Here is an 18992-nt window from a genome sequence, read left to right as displayed (position 1 = left end):
TCCGCCCCCGCCCAGCCAAGGAAATTGGCTTTGAAATTGAGCGAGATGAATCTGGGGTTGGAAAACAAGGAAGCATTGGGAAGAGAAGTTGAAGAAGTTCCGAGATGTTCTGCCATTGTTCTTATACTGAGGACCACCACCACCAACTCAAAAGTCACACCATTCAACTCAATGCCATGGCCATCTCCTGACAATAGCAAACCAACTGCGCCTGCAGGTTGCCTCCTGCATTATTCGGTGACCTAATTTATCCCTCTTTCTGCCACTGACAGGCAACGGATCGACCCTGCATTTCACATGCCGGTTTCCTCTGCGGGGTCAACGCTTCGGGCAATTAGGGCTCAGGGCAATGACCCAAGCCCTGCTTACCGCTTCAGGACGGACGGACGGCCAGACAGGCTGACCGCTGACGCGAAGCCTCCCGCATGGCTTCGCCCTCGCCTTCACGATAAGCGGGACCCCCAGCGGAGAAAGAGGAAGACAGGAAGGAGAAGAGCGTATCCCCGCACCACCACGCTGCCATGACATGATCGACACTCCGCGACATTCATCCCGTCCAATTTGATCCGGATTTTTCGGTGGGGTTGTTGCAACCACCACCACCACCCACCACCCCCCCAATCACCATGTATCACCTCGCCAAGTCGCTGTACATGTACGCTACGAGTAAAGAGGGTGAGTATGCTCCCTTCCCCCTTCTGTCCGGTTGCGACGTCCAAATTCTGATCAAATCCACAACCAGAATACTCCGTCCTCCTCCTCGGCCTCGACAACGCCGGCAAAACCACCCTCCTCTCCCAGATCAAAGCCCTCTACCAGCCCCCGCGCGCCGATGGCAGCCTCCCGGCCTCGCTCCTCCCCGCCAGCATCGGCAAGACCGTCCCCACCGTCGGCCAGAACGTCGCCACCATCTCGCTGCCGGACATGTACCTGAAGATCTGGGACGTGGGCGGCCAGATCTCCATGCGCAACCTCTGGCAGAGCTACTACGCCAGCTGCCACGCCATCATCTTCGTCGTCGACAGCGCCGACGTCGGCCAGGACCCGGACATCACGCGCCTCCCGCAACGGCGCCGCGCGAGCGGGGGCGTCACCGCCGGTGACGATGACAAGACTGCAGCTGCAGACGAGGAGGAAGACCAGGAGGAGGGCGGCGACCTTGGATCCACCTCTCCAAAGAACGTGACCTTCACGGCTGAGAACGTCGGGATCAACGCTCCCGGGAGCGACTTCGGGCGGCTGGACGAGTGCCGGCAGGTGCTGGAGTCGGTGCTGAAGCACGCGGACGTCGCCGGGGTGCCCATCCTGGTGCTGGCCAACAAGCAGGACCGCGAGGACTCGGTCGAGGTCGTCCGCATCAAGGAAGGGTTCGTGCGCAAGGTCTTCGAGGGGGAGTCCGGGGCGGGCGTGCGCGACAGCCGTGTGCTGCCGGTGAGTGCGCTGATGGGGTCCGGCGTGCAGGAGGCGGTGGAGTGGGTGCAGAGTCGGGTCAAGTGGAATAAGGAGGGTCGGCCGCCGGTGATGCGGTGATTATCTTCTCTCTGGAGGGACTCAATCACACTGCCTTCTCAAAACTATAATCCGCACCTCCGGTGGGAAATCCCGCCCTTTGAAATATGTTTGTCTTGTCGTTCGGCGTCGGGGAGCATCGTGTTTATGCAAAGATACCTATCCTGATTGAAATGATTTCGCTTTTGTGTGATTCTTGACGATACCTGTTGGAGTTCCCATGTGCATAGATAGCCACCCTATTGCATCGGCCAATAGAACTAGATACAAGAAATAGACCTGTGGAAGGCTGTAAGGCCGCTCTTCGCCTCACCTACATCATCAGGCATCGATCAACCGTCTCACATAGTATGATCAACCACCCAACATAACATACACTCACATCATCAATCTCACGCAGCAAACTTATCCGAACGACCTACACATATCTCATCAAACATGCTAACCCCCCACAAGGCTAGCATGACCACCACTATGAATATTCCATCAAACAACATCATCGCATCCCCACCCGCACAACCACCCAAAACCGGCCCTCTCCGAAAAAAAAACCCCCCCCAGTACACAAAAGTCCAGACCCGTCAAGTGGCATGCAATCCATGCATTGCATGACGTTACCTTGGATACTCAAGGGGGTTAGGTGAGAGAGATGAAGTCAGTCGAAGTCACCTTGACGTAAACCCCCCTCCCTTCCCGCCGCCCGCGGAAGCCCTAACTTACCTGCTGTGTAGCTTTGTTCCCCCCTCCCCTATATATAAGGTCCGTCTGTCCATGCGAGAGCTAGAGTTTCTGTAAATCGATCAGAGTCCCATTCCTGACTACACTACGAAACGCCTGCGAATCACACAACACACCCTTTCCGCTATATCTCTTGTTATATCAAGTCTATACCAACACACCATCCAACATGAGCCACTTCAGCAACCCCGATTCCGTTGCCAACCCCCAGCAGGGCGAGTTCAAGCCCTCCGTTAAGCCTACCGGCCCACTCGAGGAAGGAGGGGTATGTTTCCCTTTTGTGTCCTCACCTCACCTGACTTGAGGACAAGCAAGCTGACCAACAGTGCAGCACCAGCCCGGCCGCAAGGTCGCGCCCGCCGACTTCGCCCCGGAGTTCCGCGCCGAGACATACCCGGCTGGCACGGCGCCCGCCTCCAACTCCTACAGCGCCAACACCACCAGCGAGGTCGGCAGCCAGGCCCTGAACCCCAACGTCGAGCGGAGCCACGGCAAGGAGCCCGTCAAGACCTCCGCCGCGGACACCCTGATGGGCGCCACCTCACGGGACGTGCACACCGGCCTAGGCCACCCGGGCTCCGGTCAGTCCAGCGCCGAGCTGCGCCACGACGGCCAGCCCGGCCGCAAGCGCCAGACCGCCGGTCTCGAGCAGGTTGGCGCCTACGCCGACAGCAAACTCGAGCGTGACATCCCCGGCCAGCGGGCGCTCGACCGCGACGAGGCCCACCTCGCCGGCTCGCGCGGCGACAAGGGTGCTCTCGCGGCCGAGGACCGCCAGCCCGAGCCCGCTACCACCGCGGCTGCCGAGTGGAAGTATGAGCCCGGCACCAAGCGGGACAACACTCACAAGCACTGAGTATTCCTTCAAAAAACTTCAAAGAATGTCGGGGCTGGACCCTGGTGAATCTCTTATGGACACAAAAGGAACCTGTTTTTTTTTCGAGCGAGAAGGTTTCCCACGAATGTTCATGTATGATTAATATGATGAGAAGAATCAATGATGCTTGTCATGAAGGGTATCTGAAGGGTGTCTATACACTGTTGTTAAAATGTAGATCGCCAATGGTGAATCATAAATGGGTATTGTGAAAAAGGGTAGGGATCTTGGTCAGTTTGCATGTAGGTGGTCGCGATCGGTTTTCTGCTCATTCCCTAGTGAGTGGTTGTCGTTCCGTTGGTGTATTTTCTTCGGCCAGCTGCGTGCAATGTCGATGTTCGCCCGCGGGAACCACATCTCCAAGAAGGCGTAGAGAAGAAAGTCGATCACCACGCACAGACAGAAGAGCTTGCCTGCCCACACACCGCATCCATAGTATCGTTTCAGCCGGTCGATCAGTGCAAAGCTGCGCACACGGTCGCCGCTAGCCTCCAGACCCTCGCCCGGGTAGTAACCGTAGAACTCCTCCGGGCTGATATCCCCGGAGATCCCCTGGTAGACTCGCTCGGTACGCTGGGCTACGTCGGTCCAGGAATACATCATCTTAACTTGATCATGGAAACGATCCGTCCGCACCTTGTTCGACCGCAAGGCAGCGATGGCCTTTCCTGTTGCTAGAACGATATCGTCCTCCTCAGGCTTTGAGAATGTCGTCATATGCTGAGGCAGCACCTCGGGGATGCCACCCACTCGTGTGCACACCACGTACAGTCCACAGCTGGCGGCCTCGACTATGACCGTACCAAAGGCCTCGGTCAAGCTAGGATGGAGGTAGATGTGGCCACGGACCATGACGTCTCGAACCTCCTCATGCCGGACCGGTCCCAGCATTTCAACCTTGTCCTGTAACACGTTGCGCTCCAACATCTGCTCCAGATCGATCGCCTTGGGGCCAGACCCCGCAATGATGAACCGTACATTCGGGTGCGACGCGAGGATTCTCGGGATAGCTGCGATGAGCAGATCGGTGCCCTTGTTGTAGAAGAGACGGGAGATGACAACGATCGTGATAGTGTCATTAGGGCCGATGGGCTTCATCGACCGCGGTTCTGCCGGTCGGAAGTTCTCAGCCACCACCGCGTTCGGGATCACAGACACCATCAGCGGGTCCAGGGAGGCTCGAAGGACTGTGTTCTCTTTACTGCGCGCAGGTCAGTCGGGCCCTTCTGGGAGTCACTGCGATTAAGTACTCACCAAGTATGACTGACACAAATGACGTGGTCAACGTCACTCAGGATGAACTTGAGCAATTTGTTGGTCAAGATGGATGCCGCATCCGCAAAGCCAAACAGCGAATGGTCGGTGAACACTGTCCGCAGACCCATGGTGCGTGCATGAAGAATGGCCTCATGACAGAAGCTACTCAAGCTCGCATGACCATGCACGATCTGGATCTGCTCGCGGATGACAATGTTGCGGAAGATCGGAAAGAAAGAGAAGACCGTCGGCATGGTCGACTCCCGGTGGATCACAAAGAATGGGACATGGTAAACCTTGAGCCCGTTTGTCAAGTATCGCACCCCGGTCCGCCCTTTGTACGCATGTGTGATGATGATGACTTTATGTCCGCGATCGATGAGCTTCTGTTGGCTGGTGAGTAGACCATCATGGAGGGTAGGGATGAAGTATAGTCGCTTACGGTCGAGAGCTGGTAGATGTGACTTTCCACCCCACCTATAAATCTCAGCATTTCAGTATATGACCGGACAGTTCGAGGGCAGTGTGCCTACCTGGTTGGGGGAAGAAGAAGTCACTGACCATACTGTGCAGACCATTAGACTCGCTCCGAGACTCACATGCGACGGGACTCACGCAATGTTGTAAGGCATGGCTGCGGCTGGCCCTGAGCTGACTTCGAGAGACTCTGCGCAGTTGTCAATCCAATCCGCTCACCCGCCGTCCATATCACACTCAGTCCCCACGTCCAATCCACAAAAAAGGGAGGTTGTGTGAGCGACAGGAGGAGAAAGGAGGTCGAATGAGGCCATCCCGAAAGGGCCACGCGCGGGCGGCGATGGAGGCGGTATACCGTTCTGCCGCCTCAAAGATTCCCCGCTGGAAAAAAGAAAGACTCGCAACAACAGGCAAGATCGCCGCATTTTCCCAAGCCACCCCTCTTTGAACGTCCGCCCAGGACCCCTTTTGACCTCGCGATCATGGCCGGCGACCGCTCCGCGCGTCAGGATACCTCCCACATGAGCTCAGGAACCCCGTCGAGCACGAAGAAGTCTCAGAAGAGGAAGAGAGACCTCGATGGCTCCACCGTCGCTACCTCGACACCCACGCCGACCAAGAAATCCAAGAAAGATCCGGGTGCTGCAGCCGACTCCACCCCGTCCTCCGACGTCCGCAAGAAGAGAAAGCGATCCACGGGGGCGGCCGACGGTGCTGTTCCGGAAGTATCGACCCCGAAAGAGAGTGCTGTCTCGTCGATCCGCAGCGAAGCGCCTACTCCAAGCAAGGACGCTAAAGACAAGAAGAAATCGAAGCACTCGAAGCGACGGACATCAGGAACTGCTATTGAATCGGCTGAGGAACCTGCGAATCTAGACGATGTTGAAGAGAAGAGCGCCAAGGACTCAAAGAAGTCTGCCCGAGCTTCAGAATCTACTCAGGCCGATGACGGCGATGCGAAACAGAAGGACAAGTTTGCGGGTATCAGGTCGAAGTTCGAAAAGTCTATGAAGGCGAGAGAGCTGGAAAAAGCACGCAAGAAGGATACGGTTGAGGACGACTCTCCAGGACTGTTGACGGCTGAACCAGTTGTAGCGCAAGGCTTGGAACCTCTACCACAGCCTGAGCAAGTTCCTGAGGTGTTTGAGAAGCCTACATACTCGTCGCTTCCGGCCTGGTTGGCCAATCCCCTGCGGACCTCGGCGAGCGAGAAGACGAAGTTCTCTGAATTGGGAATTAATGCGAACCTGCTGCGGGTGTTGGAGGATAATGGCTACAAGGAAGCGTTTGCTGTGCAGTCGGCAGTCATTCCTCTGCTACTTCAGGGTCCCAAGAACCACGCCGGCGATGTCTGTGTCTCTGCAGCCACGGGTTCCGGAAAGACCCTATCTTACGTTCTACCGCTCGTCACCGCGCTTGAGCAGATTCCTGCCCCTCGGCTGCGGGGTCTCATTGTCGTGCCAACCCGAGAACTAGTGAAGCAGGCCCGCGAGGCGTGTGAGCTGTGTGCTGCTGGCTCCGGCCTGCGGGTGGGATCGGCCGTGGGTAACGTAGCCATCAAGGACGAGCAGCGCTCGTTGATGCGCATCGACCAGGTGTACGGGCCCGCGACGTTCCAGCGCCGCCAGAATGTGAAAATGACCGGGGACGACTGGACCAACTTCAACTTGCAGGACTATATCTCCGATGCGGTGGATTCGAGCGAGGCTCTACCGGGGTACGTGCACCGTTCGGAACCGAACGTTGACATCCTCATCTGTACCCCGGGTCGACTTGTCGACCACATCCGCTACACCAAAGGCTTTACGCTGAAACACTTGGAGTGGCTCGTGATCGACGAGGCTGATCGGCTGCTCAACGAGAGCTTCCAAGAATGGGTTGACGTGGTCATGAATTCGCTGGATGCGCGCCGATCCCCCGAGGCGTTTGGCTTTAGCGGGACTTTCCTGTCGGAGCTGGGCCTCCCGATCCACAGCAGAGAGCCCAGGAAGGTGGTTCTGAGTGCGACCATGACCAGAGACGTAACGAAGTTGAATTCTCTCCGACTCGCCAACCCCAAGCTCGTCATTGTGGGTTCCACCGAGACCGCCGTCGCCGGCGACGACGAGAGTGGCGTGATCGCCGGCGCCGACGAGCAGTTCACCCTGCCGCCGACCTTGAAGGAGCACTCGATCTCGGTGGGCGACGGGTCCCTGAAGCCACTCTACCTGCTGCGTCTCCTCCTCTCCCACATCCGGATCAACGGCACCAAGCAACCGGCCAAGGCCCCCGATTCGGACACTTCGGACGAGTCCTCCGACGAAGATACCTCCTCCGACGAAACCTCCTCCGACGAGTCCAGCTCGGACGACTCGGATTCGGACTCCGACTCCGACTCGGACACATCCAGTTCAGGCTCGGACTCCGATTCAGACGACACCTCCGACAGCGAGTCTGACTCTTCGAGTTCTTCGGACAGCGAATCCTCCTCCGGCAGCGACAGCGACAGCGACAGCGACAGCGACAGCGACAGCGACAGCTCCACCTCCCCAACCAAACCCACCCGCCCGCGCCCCTCCAACACACAAACAAACACCCCGACCGTCCTCATCTTCACCAAATCCTCCGAATCGGCCTCGCGTCTCGCGCGCCTTCTCGCGCTGCTAGAGCCGACCCTCGCCTCCCGCACAGGCACGATCATCAAATCCAACAAATCCTCGGCCTCGCGCAAGACGCTGACCGCCTACCGGCGCGGCAAGCTGTCGATCATCATCGCGACGGACCGCGCCTCGCGCGGCCTCGACCTGCCCCGCCTGACGCACGTGGTCAACTACGACGTGCCGACCAGCGTGACGACCTACGTGCACCGCGTGGGCCGCACGGCGCGCGCCGGCCAGCTGGGGCAGGCCTACACGCTCGTCGCCCACCGCGAGGGCAAGTGGTTCGCGCAGCAGATCGGCGGCGCGGCGGACGGGAAGATCGTGCGCGGCGGTGCTGCCGATTCGCAGAAAATGCACCGGGTGGCCGTCAGTCTGGAGGGGATGAAGGAGGCGCGCAAGCGGTATGCGGAGGCGCTGGATGTGTTGGAGCGGGAGGTGCGGAGTGGAGGGAAGGAGACGCGGTAGTTCTGTCTGTGTCGTCAGTCTTAGGACAGTGAGGCAGATCGGCAGTGGAGGTTATGGGCTTGTTATTCCCCCGGAGTATGTTATCGAATTATAGACAAAAGTCTGCACGGAGGGCGTTTTCCTTTTCTGTTGTTATCATCTTTTACTAGTTAGTGGTTGGGGGAGGAGTGTGTGTGCTGTCTATATAGCGTGTTATTCTTGCTGGCTTGCCTGCTTGCTCTCTCTCTTAGAGACACGGAATGATTCCTCCTTTACTTCGCTGCACTAAAAATACCGAATGTGTAACTTTTGCATGCGTTCATTAACTATAACTATGCATAACCACTTGGTGGTACTCAGTTCGTCGAGGATAGAGTAGACATAAGCCAACCTGAGCTACCTCATCTAACACTATTCCCCCTCCCGCACTCGTCCTATTACGATATATACAAGCACCCTTCCCTCTTCCCTCTTCCCTGTTCCCCCCTCCCCTCAGCCCCCAGAAAAAATCTACTCATCCCCCTGCACCCCCTGCACCTCCTCCGGCCACTTCACCAACACCACCGCCTCCCCCACCAACTCCACCTCAACCACGACCTCGCGCTCATTATTCAAGGCCACCTCATACCGCCCCGGAAACAGCACGGAATTCCCATTGTCATCCACCCTGGCCAACCGATCCACCGCCACGGGCACATTCAACACCGTCGTGCCCCCCTCCTTGGCCACAGCAGCGAGCCTATCGAACCCGACGAGCCATTTGTTCGGGTACGGGGACGGGCCCGCACTCGAGGTGTTGGCGAACACCAGGGCGGTGTAATCGGAGTCCCGGGCCCCAGAGTTCGTGATGGTCGCCGTGAAGTTGAAGAGGGTGCGTTGGGCGACGGTGGTGGTGTCCGGGTGCGCGGAGGAGGTGAGGTCTGTGATGTTGAAGGTATACTTCTTCGCCGCTGCGGGGGCAGCCTTGAAGGTGGTGTAGAAGAGGCCGTGGCCGAATTCGTAGACGGGTTCGCCGGTGTACCACATGTAGGTTTGGCCTGGGTTGTTGGTGGTGGTGTTGGGCCGCAGGTTCATGTCGAGCGCCGAGAAGCTCTCGGCGTAGGCGGCGGGGTACTGGGTCGTGGTGAGGCGGCCGGCCGGGGCGCGGGCGCCCGTGAGGATGTCGCGGAGGGCGAGGCCGCCGGATTGGCCCGGGTAGCCGCCCCAGAGGAGGGCGTTGACCTTCGGATTCGCTTTCAGGGCGGAGGAGTCGACCTGCCCGCCGCCCATCTGGTACACCACCAGGGGCTGGGACTCGGATTTCTGCGCGGCCAGTTGCGAGATCAGCTCGAGTTGGTTGCCGGGCCAGGCGATCGAGCTGCGGTCTTGGGCTTCCGCCTCGATGGTGTTGTCGATCCCTCCGAAGAATACGATGGTGTCGGCGGCGCGCGCGGCGGAGAGCGCGGCGCTGAAGTTCGCCGTCGAGTTCGTGGAGATCTCCGTGCCGGGGGCGTAGTGGACCGTGTAGCCGGCGGCCGTGAAGGCGTCGACCGGGCTGATGAGGTATGGCGCCGCGCCGTAGTAGTTGCCCTGGAGCTGGGTGGTGGCGTTGGCCCAGGGGCCGATGAGGGCGATGGATTTATTCTTGCCCGAGGAGGAGGAGGAGGGAAGCGGGAGGGCGCCGTCGTTCTTCAGGAGGACGATGCCCTCGACGGCCGCTTCGTAGGAAATGTTCCATGCGTCTGTCTTCTGGACGTCGGACCAGCTCAGGCTGCGGTACGGGCTGCTGCTGCTGCTGTTGCCCTCGAAGTAGCCTAGCCGGACGAGGTTGGCGTATAGCCGGGTGAGGCCGCGCTCGATGTCGTCGCGGGCGACCGCCCTGGTGGTGATGGACTCGTTGAAGTGGTATTGGTAGGAGGTGCCGCAGTCGATGTCGGTGCCGGCGAGGATGGAGTCGGCGGCGGCGCTGGACTCGTTGGCCGCGTAGCCGTGGGGGTTGAAAACGCCGTAGACGGCACCGCAATCGCCGGAGACGTAGCCGTGGTCAACGAAGGAGAAGGTGTCGCGCAGGAGCGTCTGCAGGAAGAAGGTGTTGGAGCAGCTGGGCACGCCGTTGACGGCGTTGTACGAGCACATGACGCTGTGGACGCGGGCATCGCGCGTGGCCACGAGGAACTGCGGCGTGTAGTACTCGGCCAGGTCTTGCTGCGTGATGTTGACATCGTTCCCCAGCCGGGAGTGGTTGTCCCAGTTCTCGATGTCATAGCCGGCAAAGTGCTTGGCTGTCGCTGCGAGCTTCAGATGCTCTGGGTCCACGCCACCCTGGATACCCGTGATGTATTCGTAGGCGTAGGCGGCTGTGAGAGTATACGCATCCTCGCCCGGAGTTTCCTGTCCGCGCCCCCAGACGGGATGACGGAAGGCATTGATGTTGGGGGCGTAGACATCGAGACCGTAGCGGCCGGCGTTATTGAAGGCGCGCCCCTGAGTTGAGATAATGGATGCGATCTGGTTGATCAGGGTGCGATTGAAGGCAGCAGCGGAGAGAATGGGCGAGGGGAAGGATGTCGCCCAGCTGTAAGCCCCCTCGTCGGTGAAATTGCCGCGGTCCAGGCCATGCAAGGCCTCACTCCAGACCTGGTATGGAGGTAGACCCAGACGAGGGACACCGGGGCTGGTGTTACCAGTGTTGGCAATGAGCTCCTCGAGGGTGAAGAGGGAGATCAGGGCCGCGGCGCGGTCATAGGGCGAGGCGGTCGAGTCGCAGACGAGGTTCTTGCTCAGAGGACCGCTCTGGCAGTCGGGGAAGGACAAGGAGATTGTGTCCAGACATTGCGGAAACAAGTCCGGGTTGGCCTCGACGTTGTAATCCACGTAGCTGCTGTTATGTTGGGCCAGAGCTTGAGGCAAAAGCGCCAGCAGAGCAAGAGCCGCCACAGCCATGGTGGTGGTTGCGGTCGAACGGAGGGTGAGAGGGATTAGGGGAATTGAGTGACAACGTCATACTGAAACCTCAATTGTGCCGGCAAATCTGAAGGAATTTATAGTCGAGTTGAGGAGTCGAGTCGAGTCAAGTCGAGTATAGATGCGGGGTGGCTGCGGAGAAACCGGCGATTTGGTGCAAGAGGCGTGTCGATCATCTTCGCTTCCTCACTTTAGCCTGAATCCTTCCCTAGCTTCATGTTGCTTGATTTTGCTTTAGCCGGAGAGGAGCTGAGGAGGAGAAGGTGCAGGCGAAAATGCGTCACAGTCGGGTAAATGAGCTTGTCGGACATCATCCGATGTGGTGCGATTCTTTTCTCGCGTCTTGCCATTTCTTGCTCAATTCATCCACGACACTACATCTACCGGTGCTCTCGGCAGTTGCGAGCAGAAAAACATCTTTGCGAATTCTTGAGTCGTTGAGGCCCGCACCCTGGACAGGCTAATGTCTACAACGTCTAATCAATTGCTAATCATTTTGTCTCTGTCAGGACAATCCAATGCGCCCGGTTCCCGACTTCTCTCGGACGGACACTGACGATGTGGATTCCGACTCGGGTCATGCACGTCCACTAAGCATCGTGAGAGAATGGCCTTGGCACGGTCAACAATCACCTCAGCCTGAAGCCCAAGAACATCTTACGGGAAGGCAGACCTGGCACAACGCGGTGCTTGGATGAACTTGCGTAACAGACGCTGCCGCAGGCCCGATGGACCATTTCTACTGCCGACCCGATTACTACAGACCAGCGGTGCTGACGATGTCGGACCTCTACAAGACCTCTTCGATCTCTTAGACCGTCGGTTCCTCGTCATTATGACACTCTCGAAGGGAATCTAATTTCTGTGGGAGTGTGGGAGTTCAACAGACGCTGGAGTACAAACCCCGGGAAATCTTCGAGCATAGCAGCGCCATCGAGCGCCGCAGTGCAACATTGTACATACTAACAAACAAGCTCAGGATACACGAAAAAAAGTATCCGTCCCAGCTGGCTAGTCACAAAGTGAAACATTGGATCGTTTGGATTACATCTCATTGGATCCTCTGAGTACAGTACAATGGAACTTTGGCTATGAGACTAGTCTTCTTCGATGCTGAGAATGTCCGAGCTACGGTAGGACTACCGGTAGTAGTAGTAGTAGTAGTAGTATCAACGATATAGCAGCCTGAAGCTCACTACTCGACAGCAACAACAGCATCATACAAAGACTCTCAGGAATCGAATGAAGAAGTACAGAATCGACGACTTTTGAATTACCTCTAGATCTAGAAAACCCCCTCTCATCAGAAAATTAAAATATATACTATATAATCCCATCATTGCTCTGCTCCTGCCGATTACCATCTAAAAGTCAAACTAAATAGCATCCTTCGCCAAAGCCTCACTCTCGATCGCCACCACCGTGGGACCCTGGTAATCCCCCTTCTTCGCCACCCAGATGCCTGCAATCAGAATCGTGAACCCGCCCGTGATCAGACACGTGTAGTTCATCGTCTCGGCATCTACGGGCATCGAGAATGGGAAACAGAAGATCACGATGAACACGATGATGAAGGCGCACGTGACACCGTTCACGATAAAGCCCACGGGGCCGGACATCCAGAACCACCCGCGGGGGATGCCCTGACGCCCGCGCAGGAGGTGCGGCAGGATGGCCGCGAGGTAGGAGATGGTGGTGAGGACGACGAAGGAGCTGACGAAGGCGCTGAAGGCGGTGGAGTTGCCGACGTAGATACAGCCCAGGACGAGGGGGATGACGCCGCTGACGAGCACGGCGGCGAGGGGGTTCTTGTGCGTCGGGTCGACGCGGCGGAGGTAGCCGCTGAAGGGGGTGGCGCCGTCACGGGCGAGCGTCCACAGAACACGGCTGGAAGTGAGGTAGCAGCCGATGATGGCCACCACCAGGGGCAGAAGCGAGACGATGATCAGACCCAGAGAGCCGCCGCGGGAGCCGGTGATCTGGACGTAGATCTCGGTCAAGGGGTAGAGGTAGGGGGCGTCGAGGACGGCGTCCAGGTCCGTGATCCCGTAAAAGATGACGATGAGGTAGAGAAACGCTGTGAAGAAGCCCATCACGTACTGTGCCAGCATGCCGATGGGGATGTTCTTGCCCGGTTGCGGGACCTCTTCCGCCAGGTGCGAGATCACGTCCGGCGTGCCGACGGCGAACGCTCCGTTCAACATTCCCAAGCAAAACACGAAGCCGTTACTGCTGTAGCCGGCTTCGTTGAGCCAGTCTCGCCAGACGAAGTCGTCGGTCGCGTAGGGTTGGCCGTTGACGTACGGCATCACCGCGCACACGATCACCGTGATCAGGAAGCCGGCTACCGTCAACGCTCCGCCGACGGATTCGATCATGGGAAGCGCCCGGTTGGCAAAGGCGACAGTCAGGCAGCAGCCGATCGAGCAAATCAGGTACGCGATGAAAACGTGCCAGCGCTGGATGGTATACTCGGGGTGGAAGAGCGCGTACGCCGACACCACCTGTGTGCCTAGAATCTGCGTCGTGGATGCGGCGCCGAAGATCCAGGCCAGGAAATTCCACCATCCGGCGAAGAAGCCGACCGGACGTCCGTATCTACCAGCGGTGATGGTTGCCCAGTGGTAGACTGTTGAGCGAACAAATTAATTATTAGTCCTTTGATTATCAGTCCTCTCATGGTAGGATTGGACTCACCTCCACCGGAGGATGGCATGGACGAGGCCAGCTCGGCCAGGGAGGCGGCGATGAACCAGTAGAAGAAGGAGGCAGCGATCCTGCAAGCGACAGTCAGCTTTCTGCTCCTTATACCTGAAGCCATGCAGTAGAACCAACGTACATCTCATAGATGACACCGGGCGGGCCGCCATCATAGATAGCTGTGACCTGTACATAGCAGTCAGCCACTGTCGACTACCACCACCACCACGGCCAACAAGATACACATACAATACTCCCACCCAAGGCGATCCAGGTATTTCCACTGGTCAAAGCCAGACCACAAATATTGATGAAGCCAAAATTCCGATCCAGCTCCTGCTTGTGGCCGGAAGCATTGATGGGGGCCGAGACGGACGAACGACGACCGTCAGAGGGGGAATGCAACTCAATCGCCGCGGGATCGCCGGCATATTGCTTGGCCTCGTGTTGCTGCTGCTCCATGCTGTTTAGGTGCGAAGCATGGGAAGATCTTATCTTATCCGTAAGGCTGGAAAGAGGATCGATCAAAGGAAGAAGAAAAGAGAAAAGCTGCAAAAGAAGAAGGAGAAGAAGCAAACAAGAAAGAGGGAAAAGAGACCAGGGGCAGAGAGAGACTGGTTTGCTTGACTGCTTTTTCAATCTTCTCAACTTCCACTAATGCATGCAGGGTTTATTACTTCTTCGCCTCCCGCCGAAAAGTTCAGCAGGCTGCAGGACCATGAGGAAGAAGAGCCAGAGCGCGAGATCTCGATCGTACGACGACCGGAGAGCGGCAAGGGGGAAGAGAGCCTGGAGGCAGAGACAGCCAACGAGAGGAGGGAGCAGTATGGGATTCCCCATTTGGTGTGTGGTTAGTTCATCCTTGGGCCAAAGTTAAAGGATATTAACTTTGCCCCAATGGATGAAAATGAATGAAGCAGAAGGCAGGGATCGACAAGATGGAGAGTAGGAGTCGACTCATTCGAGAGAGTAAAGCATGCAAGCGGAAGAAGATGAGGAGGAGCCATGGATGAGAATGGTTAAGTCAGGTTAAGTCATCATGCATGTTAAGTTATTCAATAAACAACAATGAAATTAACAACTACTAGAATAGACAGGCACGCGACACACACCTGACGGACTCTTCGCAGATGCATTTGTTGCATGCATAAATTGACTCACAACTATGACACTCCCTCCCTCCCTCCGTTATCATCCAGAAGATACTGAAAGATGTTCTGTCGGATAATCAACCTGACACATGGCTGTAGCCTCAGGCTGTCTAACAGCCAACAACCACCCAAAAACCAGCCACTAATCAGCTGAACACGCCAAGCGACAACCGATATTACACCAATTCCACCAAAGGCACTACACATTGTCTATAGTAAGTACTATCAGAAGCAATATCCGGAGCTCATCTGGCCAGCAATCGACCCCATACAACTCCCCAAAGCACAGATCAGTCCCCGGTCCCTGAGGACCACAGGTTAGACATTTAGACATTCAAATTGGTCACGGAATCTTCGGAAATCCGGACGGAGCGTGCCGTTGCCCACACCAAGCCAAGGCACCCTCCATTTCTAAGCCAAACCAAGCTGCAAAAGAGAAAAAAAAACCTCTCAAACTCTCAATTGTCCGTCTGCCGGCTCCACCAGCCGCAGTCAACGAATCTCCGTTCTCCATACTCCAGGAACTCGTCCTCAAACCAAGAACGAGTTACAAAGGATGCTGGCGTAAGACAATTCAGAACACTAACCAAGTGGATTCGTAGGACCAATCCCCGGTGGAGATTGGGCCACACTAATACTTAAACACTTTATGCATTTGAGACAAGCTGCAAAGTTAATTTTCATCGCATTGCTGCATTCATTCCTGGTGGTCTAACCAGTTGAAGTGAGCATCGGCCTCGTGCCTGCCAGGGTTTGTACCTGCAGCTGATCAACCTGCAGGTGAGATATCAAAAAGCAATGCTTGGTCCAGCAACCAACCGGTCGGTCGGTCGGTCAGTCGGTCGCTCTTATTCTGCAGACCGAGTCCTCGTCCGAAACAAACATGATGACTGCGCACGCCTGATGTAGAGCCGGCGCCATCTCGAACGGTGCCGTGCTAGATCCAACTAGCCCAGCCAGAGCAGCAGGGGTGTAAGGGTTATTCAAGCCGGAGGCGGAAATTCCATCCTCTTTCGAAGATTATGCCCGGCCCGTTGCGGCTACTATTCCTTTAGTCGCTGGACTAGATGGCCCAATCGACCCTCGCTTCGCTTATTCTTGGTCTGTTGCGCGAACTTCCGGTCTCGTGCAGATTTCTGTCTTGAGAGTTACACACAATAACCTCTCGGATATGCTCCCCGCAGAACCTGAAGCCAGCGAAACAGCACGAGAGTCAGCCTGAACATCCAGAGTGATCCTACTCATTCAACTTGGGATAGTCGCGATTGCGACAACTGTGACTGTCCTAAGTCCACGCTTCTGGTCCGGAAGCGACCGACCCGGAGGATACAGGCTGTCGGATAGTAATCCGGAACCAGGAGCTCGTATCGTCCTTCGGTCGATATATATTTAATATTGTTGACGCGAAGGATTCGCCTCTAAACGTAGGCGGAACGAGGTGAAACTAGGGGATACTTCCTACACCCCGGAAGGATTTTTCTTGCTCGCCTATGGTATCCGAGACAGCATTGATCTAAAAATGCACATGGAGTCGGTCAACGTGCGAAACGAGTCCTCCGTACTCTCAAAGAGGGTCACTCAACTGTGGTATAACTTCGTACAATGAATAGCTTCCTGCGTCAAGTTTGCTGCTCATGATCACATAGAATGAGCCAATGAGCCATTATGTCGCGCTCCCCAATGTCTAACGCCTGAACCGAATACCGCCAACCTTCATCGTAGGCTTTTTGCAACTGAGCAAAGCGTCACGCGACCGCAGTGGTTTTGCTCGTCGAACACCAAGACTCTTAGAATGGTAGGGGAATTGCAGAAAGTTCTAACATGGTCAGCGAATCACCCCACCCAAGTGCTATCCACACCTAGGAGCAGCTGAGAGCCAGCTGCTTGAAGAACGACTACACTGTTAGCGCTTGCGACCAACGCTTGTTGTTTGATTCTGGACAATACAGACGACCCGTGACAGAGAATGACTGCAAATGACTCTTTTCTTAGTCGCTACGAGTAGGTGAAAGTGTAGGGCCGTCCGATGAAGCAGCACTTGGCCCAAGTTTGAGACTAGAAGACGAAAACTGGCGTTGACCTTAGCATTAGTCGCAAACAACGAAAAATCTTGATACCGCCCCCCTACAGGTAGTTGAAACCTAGACAATCGTCCGATGAGAGCAGCAAACATCCCAGCTTCGGAAGACACGATAAAATTTGGCATTGCTCCTACCTTCCGACCTGCAAATAGACAATATCTCGTCCTTCCAAGGGACCGCCGTGGTCGGGACTACCGACAAGGGCTGCTCAGGTTGAGAACGTAGCTTATCCACTGACGTTGAACCGTGAGTCGCAATGTAGTTTGCTTTCTGCTGCACGTTCATCGGATGATGAGCACACCGCGGTGTAATGCATCGCATGCAGGATGAAGCAAACATCCTTAATCCAACAACACAGCGGTCGCTTGCCGATGGTCAGTGTGCGGCCATCCGTGACGGAGTCCTTTGACAGCGGCGGCAGATGCTTGTGACCTAACATAATATCCGAGGTTGGCGAAACCTCTCGATCGACAGACATAAGAATGGCACTGTCTGGTCATCAATGCCGATGCAACGACCAGTTGGCAAATGCTTCGACAGACTGACATGTGATCGTACCCGTAGCTGATGCAGACGAGAGCTGTCAAACAACACGCGAAGGGAGGACAGATTGCACCGGATGACTGTGATGACCTCGTCCTGCTGATAGAGACGCAACATCTCTTTCGCGTGTTTACGCTTGTATCAAGCCAGCTCGACTGATTGTAAGCCACAATCTCGACTCGAAACATATTGGTGACACTAGTAGTTTGTATACATTCTGCGGATAATCTGACATGAGCCTGCGCGAACGACGATGACACCTCAACGCGAAGGATAACATGCGCATCAAGCATTTGTCATAAGGATGCACAATCACCGGACAAACGGGATCGTGCTGATTACTTGGGGACATCGCAGCCTCGAATGGCGGTCTGTAAAGGGCTGGTCGAGTCATATCGCAGGCATCGGGTGGGTGACAGCCATGCGGCGTCGATACGAGAAATGGATCATTTGAGCCGGAGGTTGCAACAACTAAGAAGCTCCGACGCGCTCGGCGTCGGGTTGTGAGCAGGGTCATCCTGGAGTCCGACTGTACAGTCTCCGATCTACTCTGCCCTCGGTCGCAACGCGATTCGCGCATACAGCGCTTCGAGATCAATAGCAGACAGTTCCGATATTTTGTCGTCCTAGGGCATCAACAGGGATCTAGACATGATTCACACCAGGTTCACACGTGTCATGGGGCTAAGACGCCATCGGGACTATGAGCTGCATATTCATTTCACGTACAGGGTACGCGTTGGGCGGCATGCTGTACCCCTCCAGCGCAGTCCGCATGTGAGTAGCACAGGGACGCAGGTGCGGGGTACACCAGATTGTGCATCGACTGTCAGCTGTCACGGAAGCGCCCTAAGCGATCCCTCCCAAAGGCATGAGAGTCGAGTCGGTACGGTTCCTGTCGAGGCATCTCGATATCGACATAGAGCCTCGATGCTGCCCAGCTCGTTCTGGGCCCGACAACCACCCGCAACTGGTTGTTGTCTCAGTCTATAGGCCGCGAAGGTGCCATATCCTGATTTGGACCAAATTGGACCCCTCATATGACGCACTGATTACATTCGGGGTTGCAGATGCACACGTGTCAGCGCCATTGGATCTTTGACACGGTCGGTCCAGGCTATTGAGGCCTTGGGGGAGGAGTGGCTAGACTTCGAACTGGTCCGTGTTCAATCAGGTTGCATTGTATCTGATCGGCTCGGAGACAGGGTGCCATGTGACGCAAGCGTTCCCGATTGTTACTGGGATCGGAAATTGAAGTACCCAAGTACCACTGGTATGGAAGTGAGAGACCCCTAATTAGCCTGTCGAGTTGGAGTCAATGATGTGGCTGGTTGAAGAGCCTCCGAAGTATGGGTACACAGCTGTGAGACGATATGTGCCTTGAGTGGGGTTCGCGATGCGATCTTATCTTGACTGACGCCATAGATAACAGTAATGGAGGGACCCTGGCGTCATCGGCAGCGAGATAGGTTTAGCTGTGAGAACCAGACCGTCAGCATAGGGATTTCTTCGGCAAAACCACCCTCAAGTCGATGATTAGGAAACCGGCATCGTGTTAGCCTGTGTTGTTGGTTAAGACTTTCTTATCCCCCTCATCCCGACAACGCAGAGACGGTCGATGTACATACAGTAC

The 18992-nt window shown here is 56.2% G+C and overlaps 6 protein-coding genes across 6 annotated transcripts; 3 read left to right on the top strand and 3 right to left on the bottom strand.

The window, feature by feature from the left end:
- Positions 1–626: 626 nt before the first annotated feature.
- Positions 627–1744, top strand: ASPACDRAFT_1851583 (ADP-ribosylation factor family protein; the record flags this gene model as incomplete). Its single annotated transcript, XM_020197207.1, has 2 exons — positions 627–675; positions 743–1744. 2 exons carry the CDS (start codon positions 627–629, stop codon positions 1528–1530), a joined length of 837 nt encoding a protein of 278 aa, XP_020060942.1. The 3' UTR covers positions 1531–1744.
- Positions 1745–2416: 672 nt separating this feature from the next.
- ASPACDRAFT_38164 (uncharacterized protein) lies at positions 2417–3103 on the top strand (the record flags this gene model as incomplete). The annotated part of the gene is made up of 2 exons (XM_020200407.1): positions 2417–2512; positions 2579–3103. The coding sequence occupies 2 exons, from the start codon at positions 2417–2419 to the stop codon at positions 3101–3103; spliced, it is 621 nt and encodes a 206-aa protein (XP_020060941.1).
- Positions 3104–3355: 252 nt separating this feature from the next.
- ASPACDRAFT_20403 (phosphatidylinositol N-acetylglucosaminyltransferase subunit A/GPI3) lies at positions 3356–4945 on the bottom strand (the record flags this gene model as incomplete). Its single annotated transcript, XM_020198944.1, has 4 exons — positions 3356–4325; positions 4379–4767; positions 4824–4858; positions 4915–4945. 4 exons carry the CDS (start codon positions 4943–4945, stop codon positions 3356–3358), a joined length of 1425 nt encoding a protein of 474 aa, XP_020060940.1.
- A 149-nt stretch (positions 4946–5094) lies between these two features.
- ASPACDRAFT_109349 (putative ATP-dependent RNA helicase DBP6) lies at positions 5095–8407 on the top strand. Its single transcript, XM_020195375.1, has one exon. It carries the CDS (start codon positions 5341–5343, stop codon positions 7960–7962), a length of 2622 nt encoding a protein of 873 aa, XP_020060939.1. The 5' UTR covers positions 5095–5340; the 3' UTR covers positions 7963–8407.
- On the bottom strand, positions 8238–10898 carry xlnD (beta-xylosidase XylA). Its single transcript, XM_020204148.1, has one exon. It carries the CDS (start codon positions 10861–10863, stop codon positions 8452–8454), a length of 2412 nt encoding a protein of 803 aa, XP_020060938.1. The 5' UTR covers positions 10864–10898; the 3' UTR covers positions 8238–8451.
- Positions 10899–12260: 1362 nt separating this feature from the next.
- Positions 12261–14046, bottom strand: ASPACDRAFT_38160 (uncharacterized protein; the record flags this gene model as incomplete). Its single annotated transcript, XM_020200406.1, has 4 exons — positions 12261–13513; positions 13582–13661; positions 13724–13770; positions 13834–14046. 4 exons carry the CDS (start codon positions 14044–14046, stop codon positions 12261–12263), a joined length of 1593 nt encoding a protein of 530 aa, XP_020060937.1.
- Positions 14047–18992: the final 4946 nt, after the last annotated feature.

Source organism: Aspergillus aculeatus (assembly GCF_001890905.1).
Source record: "Aspergillus aculeatus ATCC 16872 unplaced genomic scaffold ASPACscaffold_1, whole genome shotgun sequence".
NCBI classification, from domain to species: Eukaryota; Fungi; Ascomycota; class Eurotiomycetes; order Eurotiales; family Aspergillaceae; genus Aspergillus; species Aspergillus aculeatus.
The sequence above is the reverse complement of the archived record's forward strand: the minus strand, read 5'-3'. Positions and strand labels throughout refer to the sequence as shown.

Excerpts from the sequence above, each read along its gene's own strand:
- ASPACDRAFT_109349 (XM_020195375.1), top strand. The coding sequence starts at position 5,341 with ATGGCCGGCGACCGCTCCGCGCGTCAGGATACCTCCCACATGAGCTCA.
- xlnD (XM_020204148.1), bottom strand. The coding sequence starts at position 10,863 with ATGGCTGTGGCGGCTCTTGCTCTGCTGGCGCTTTTGCCTCAAGCTCTG.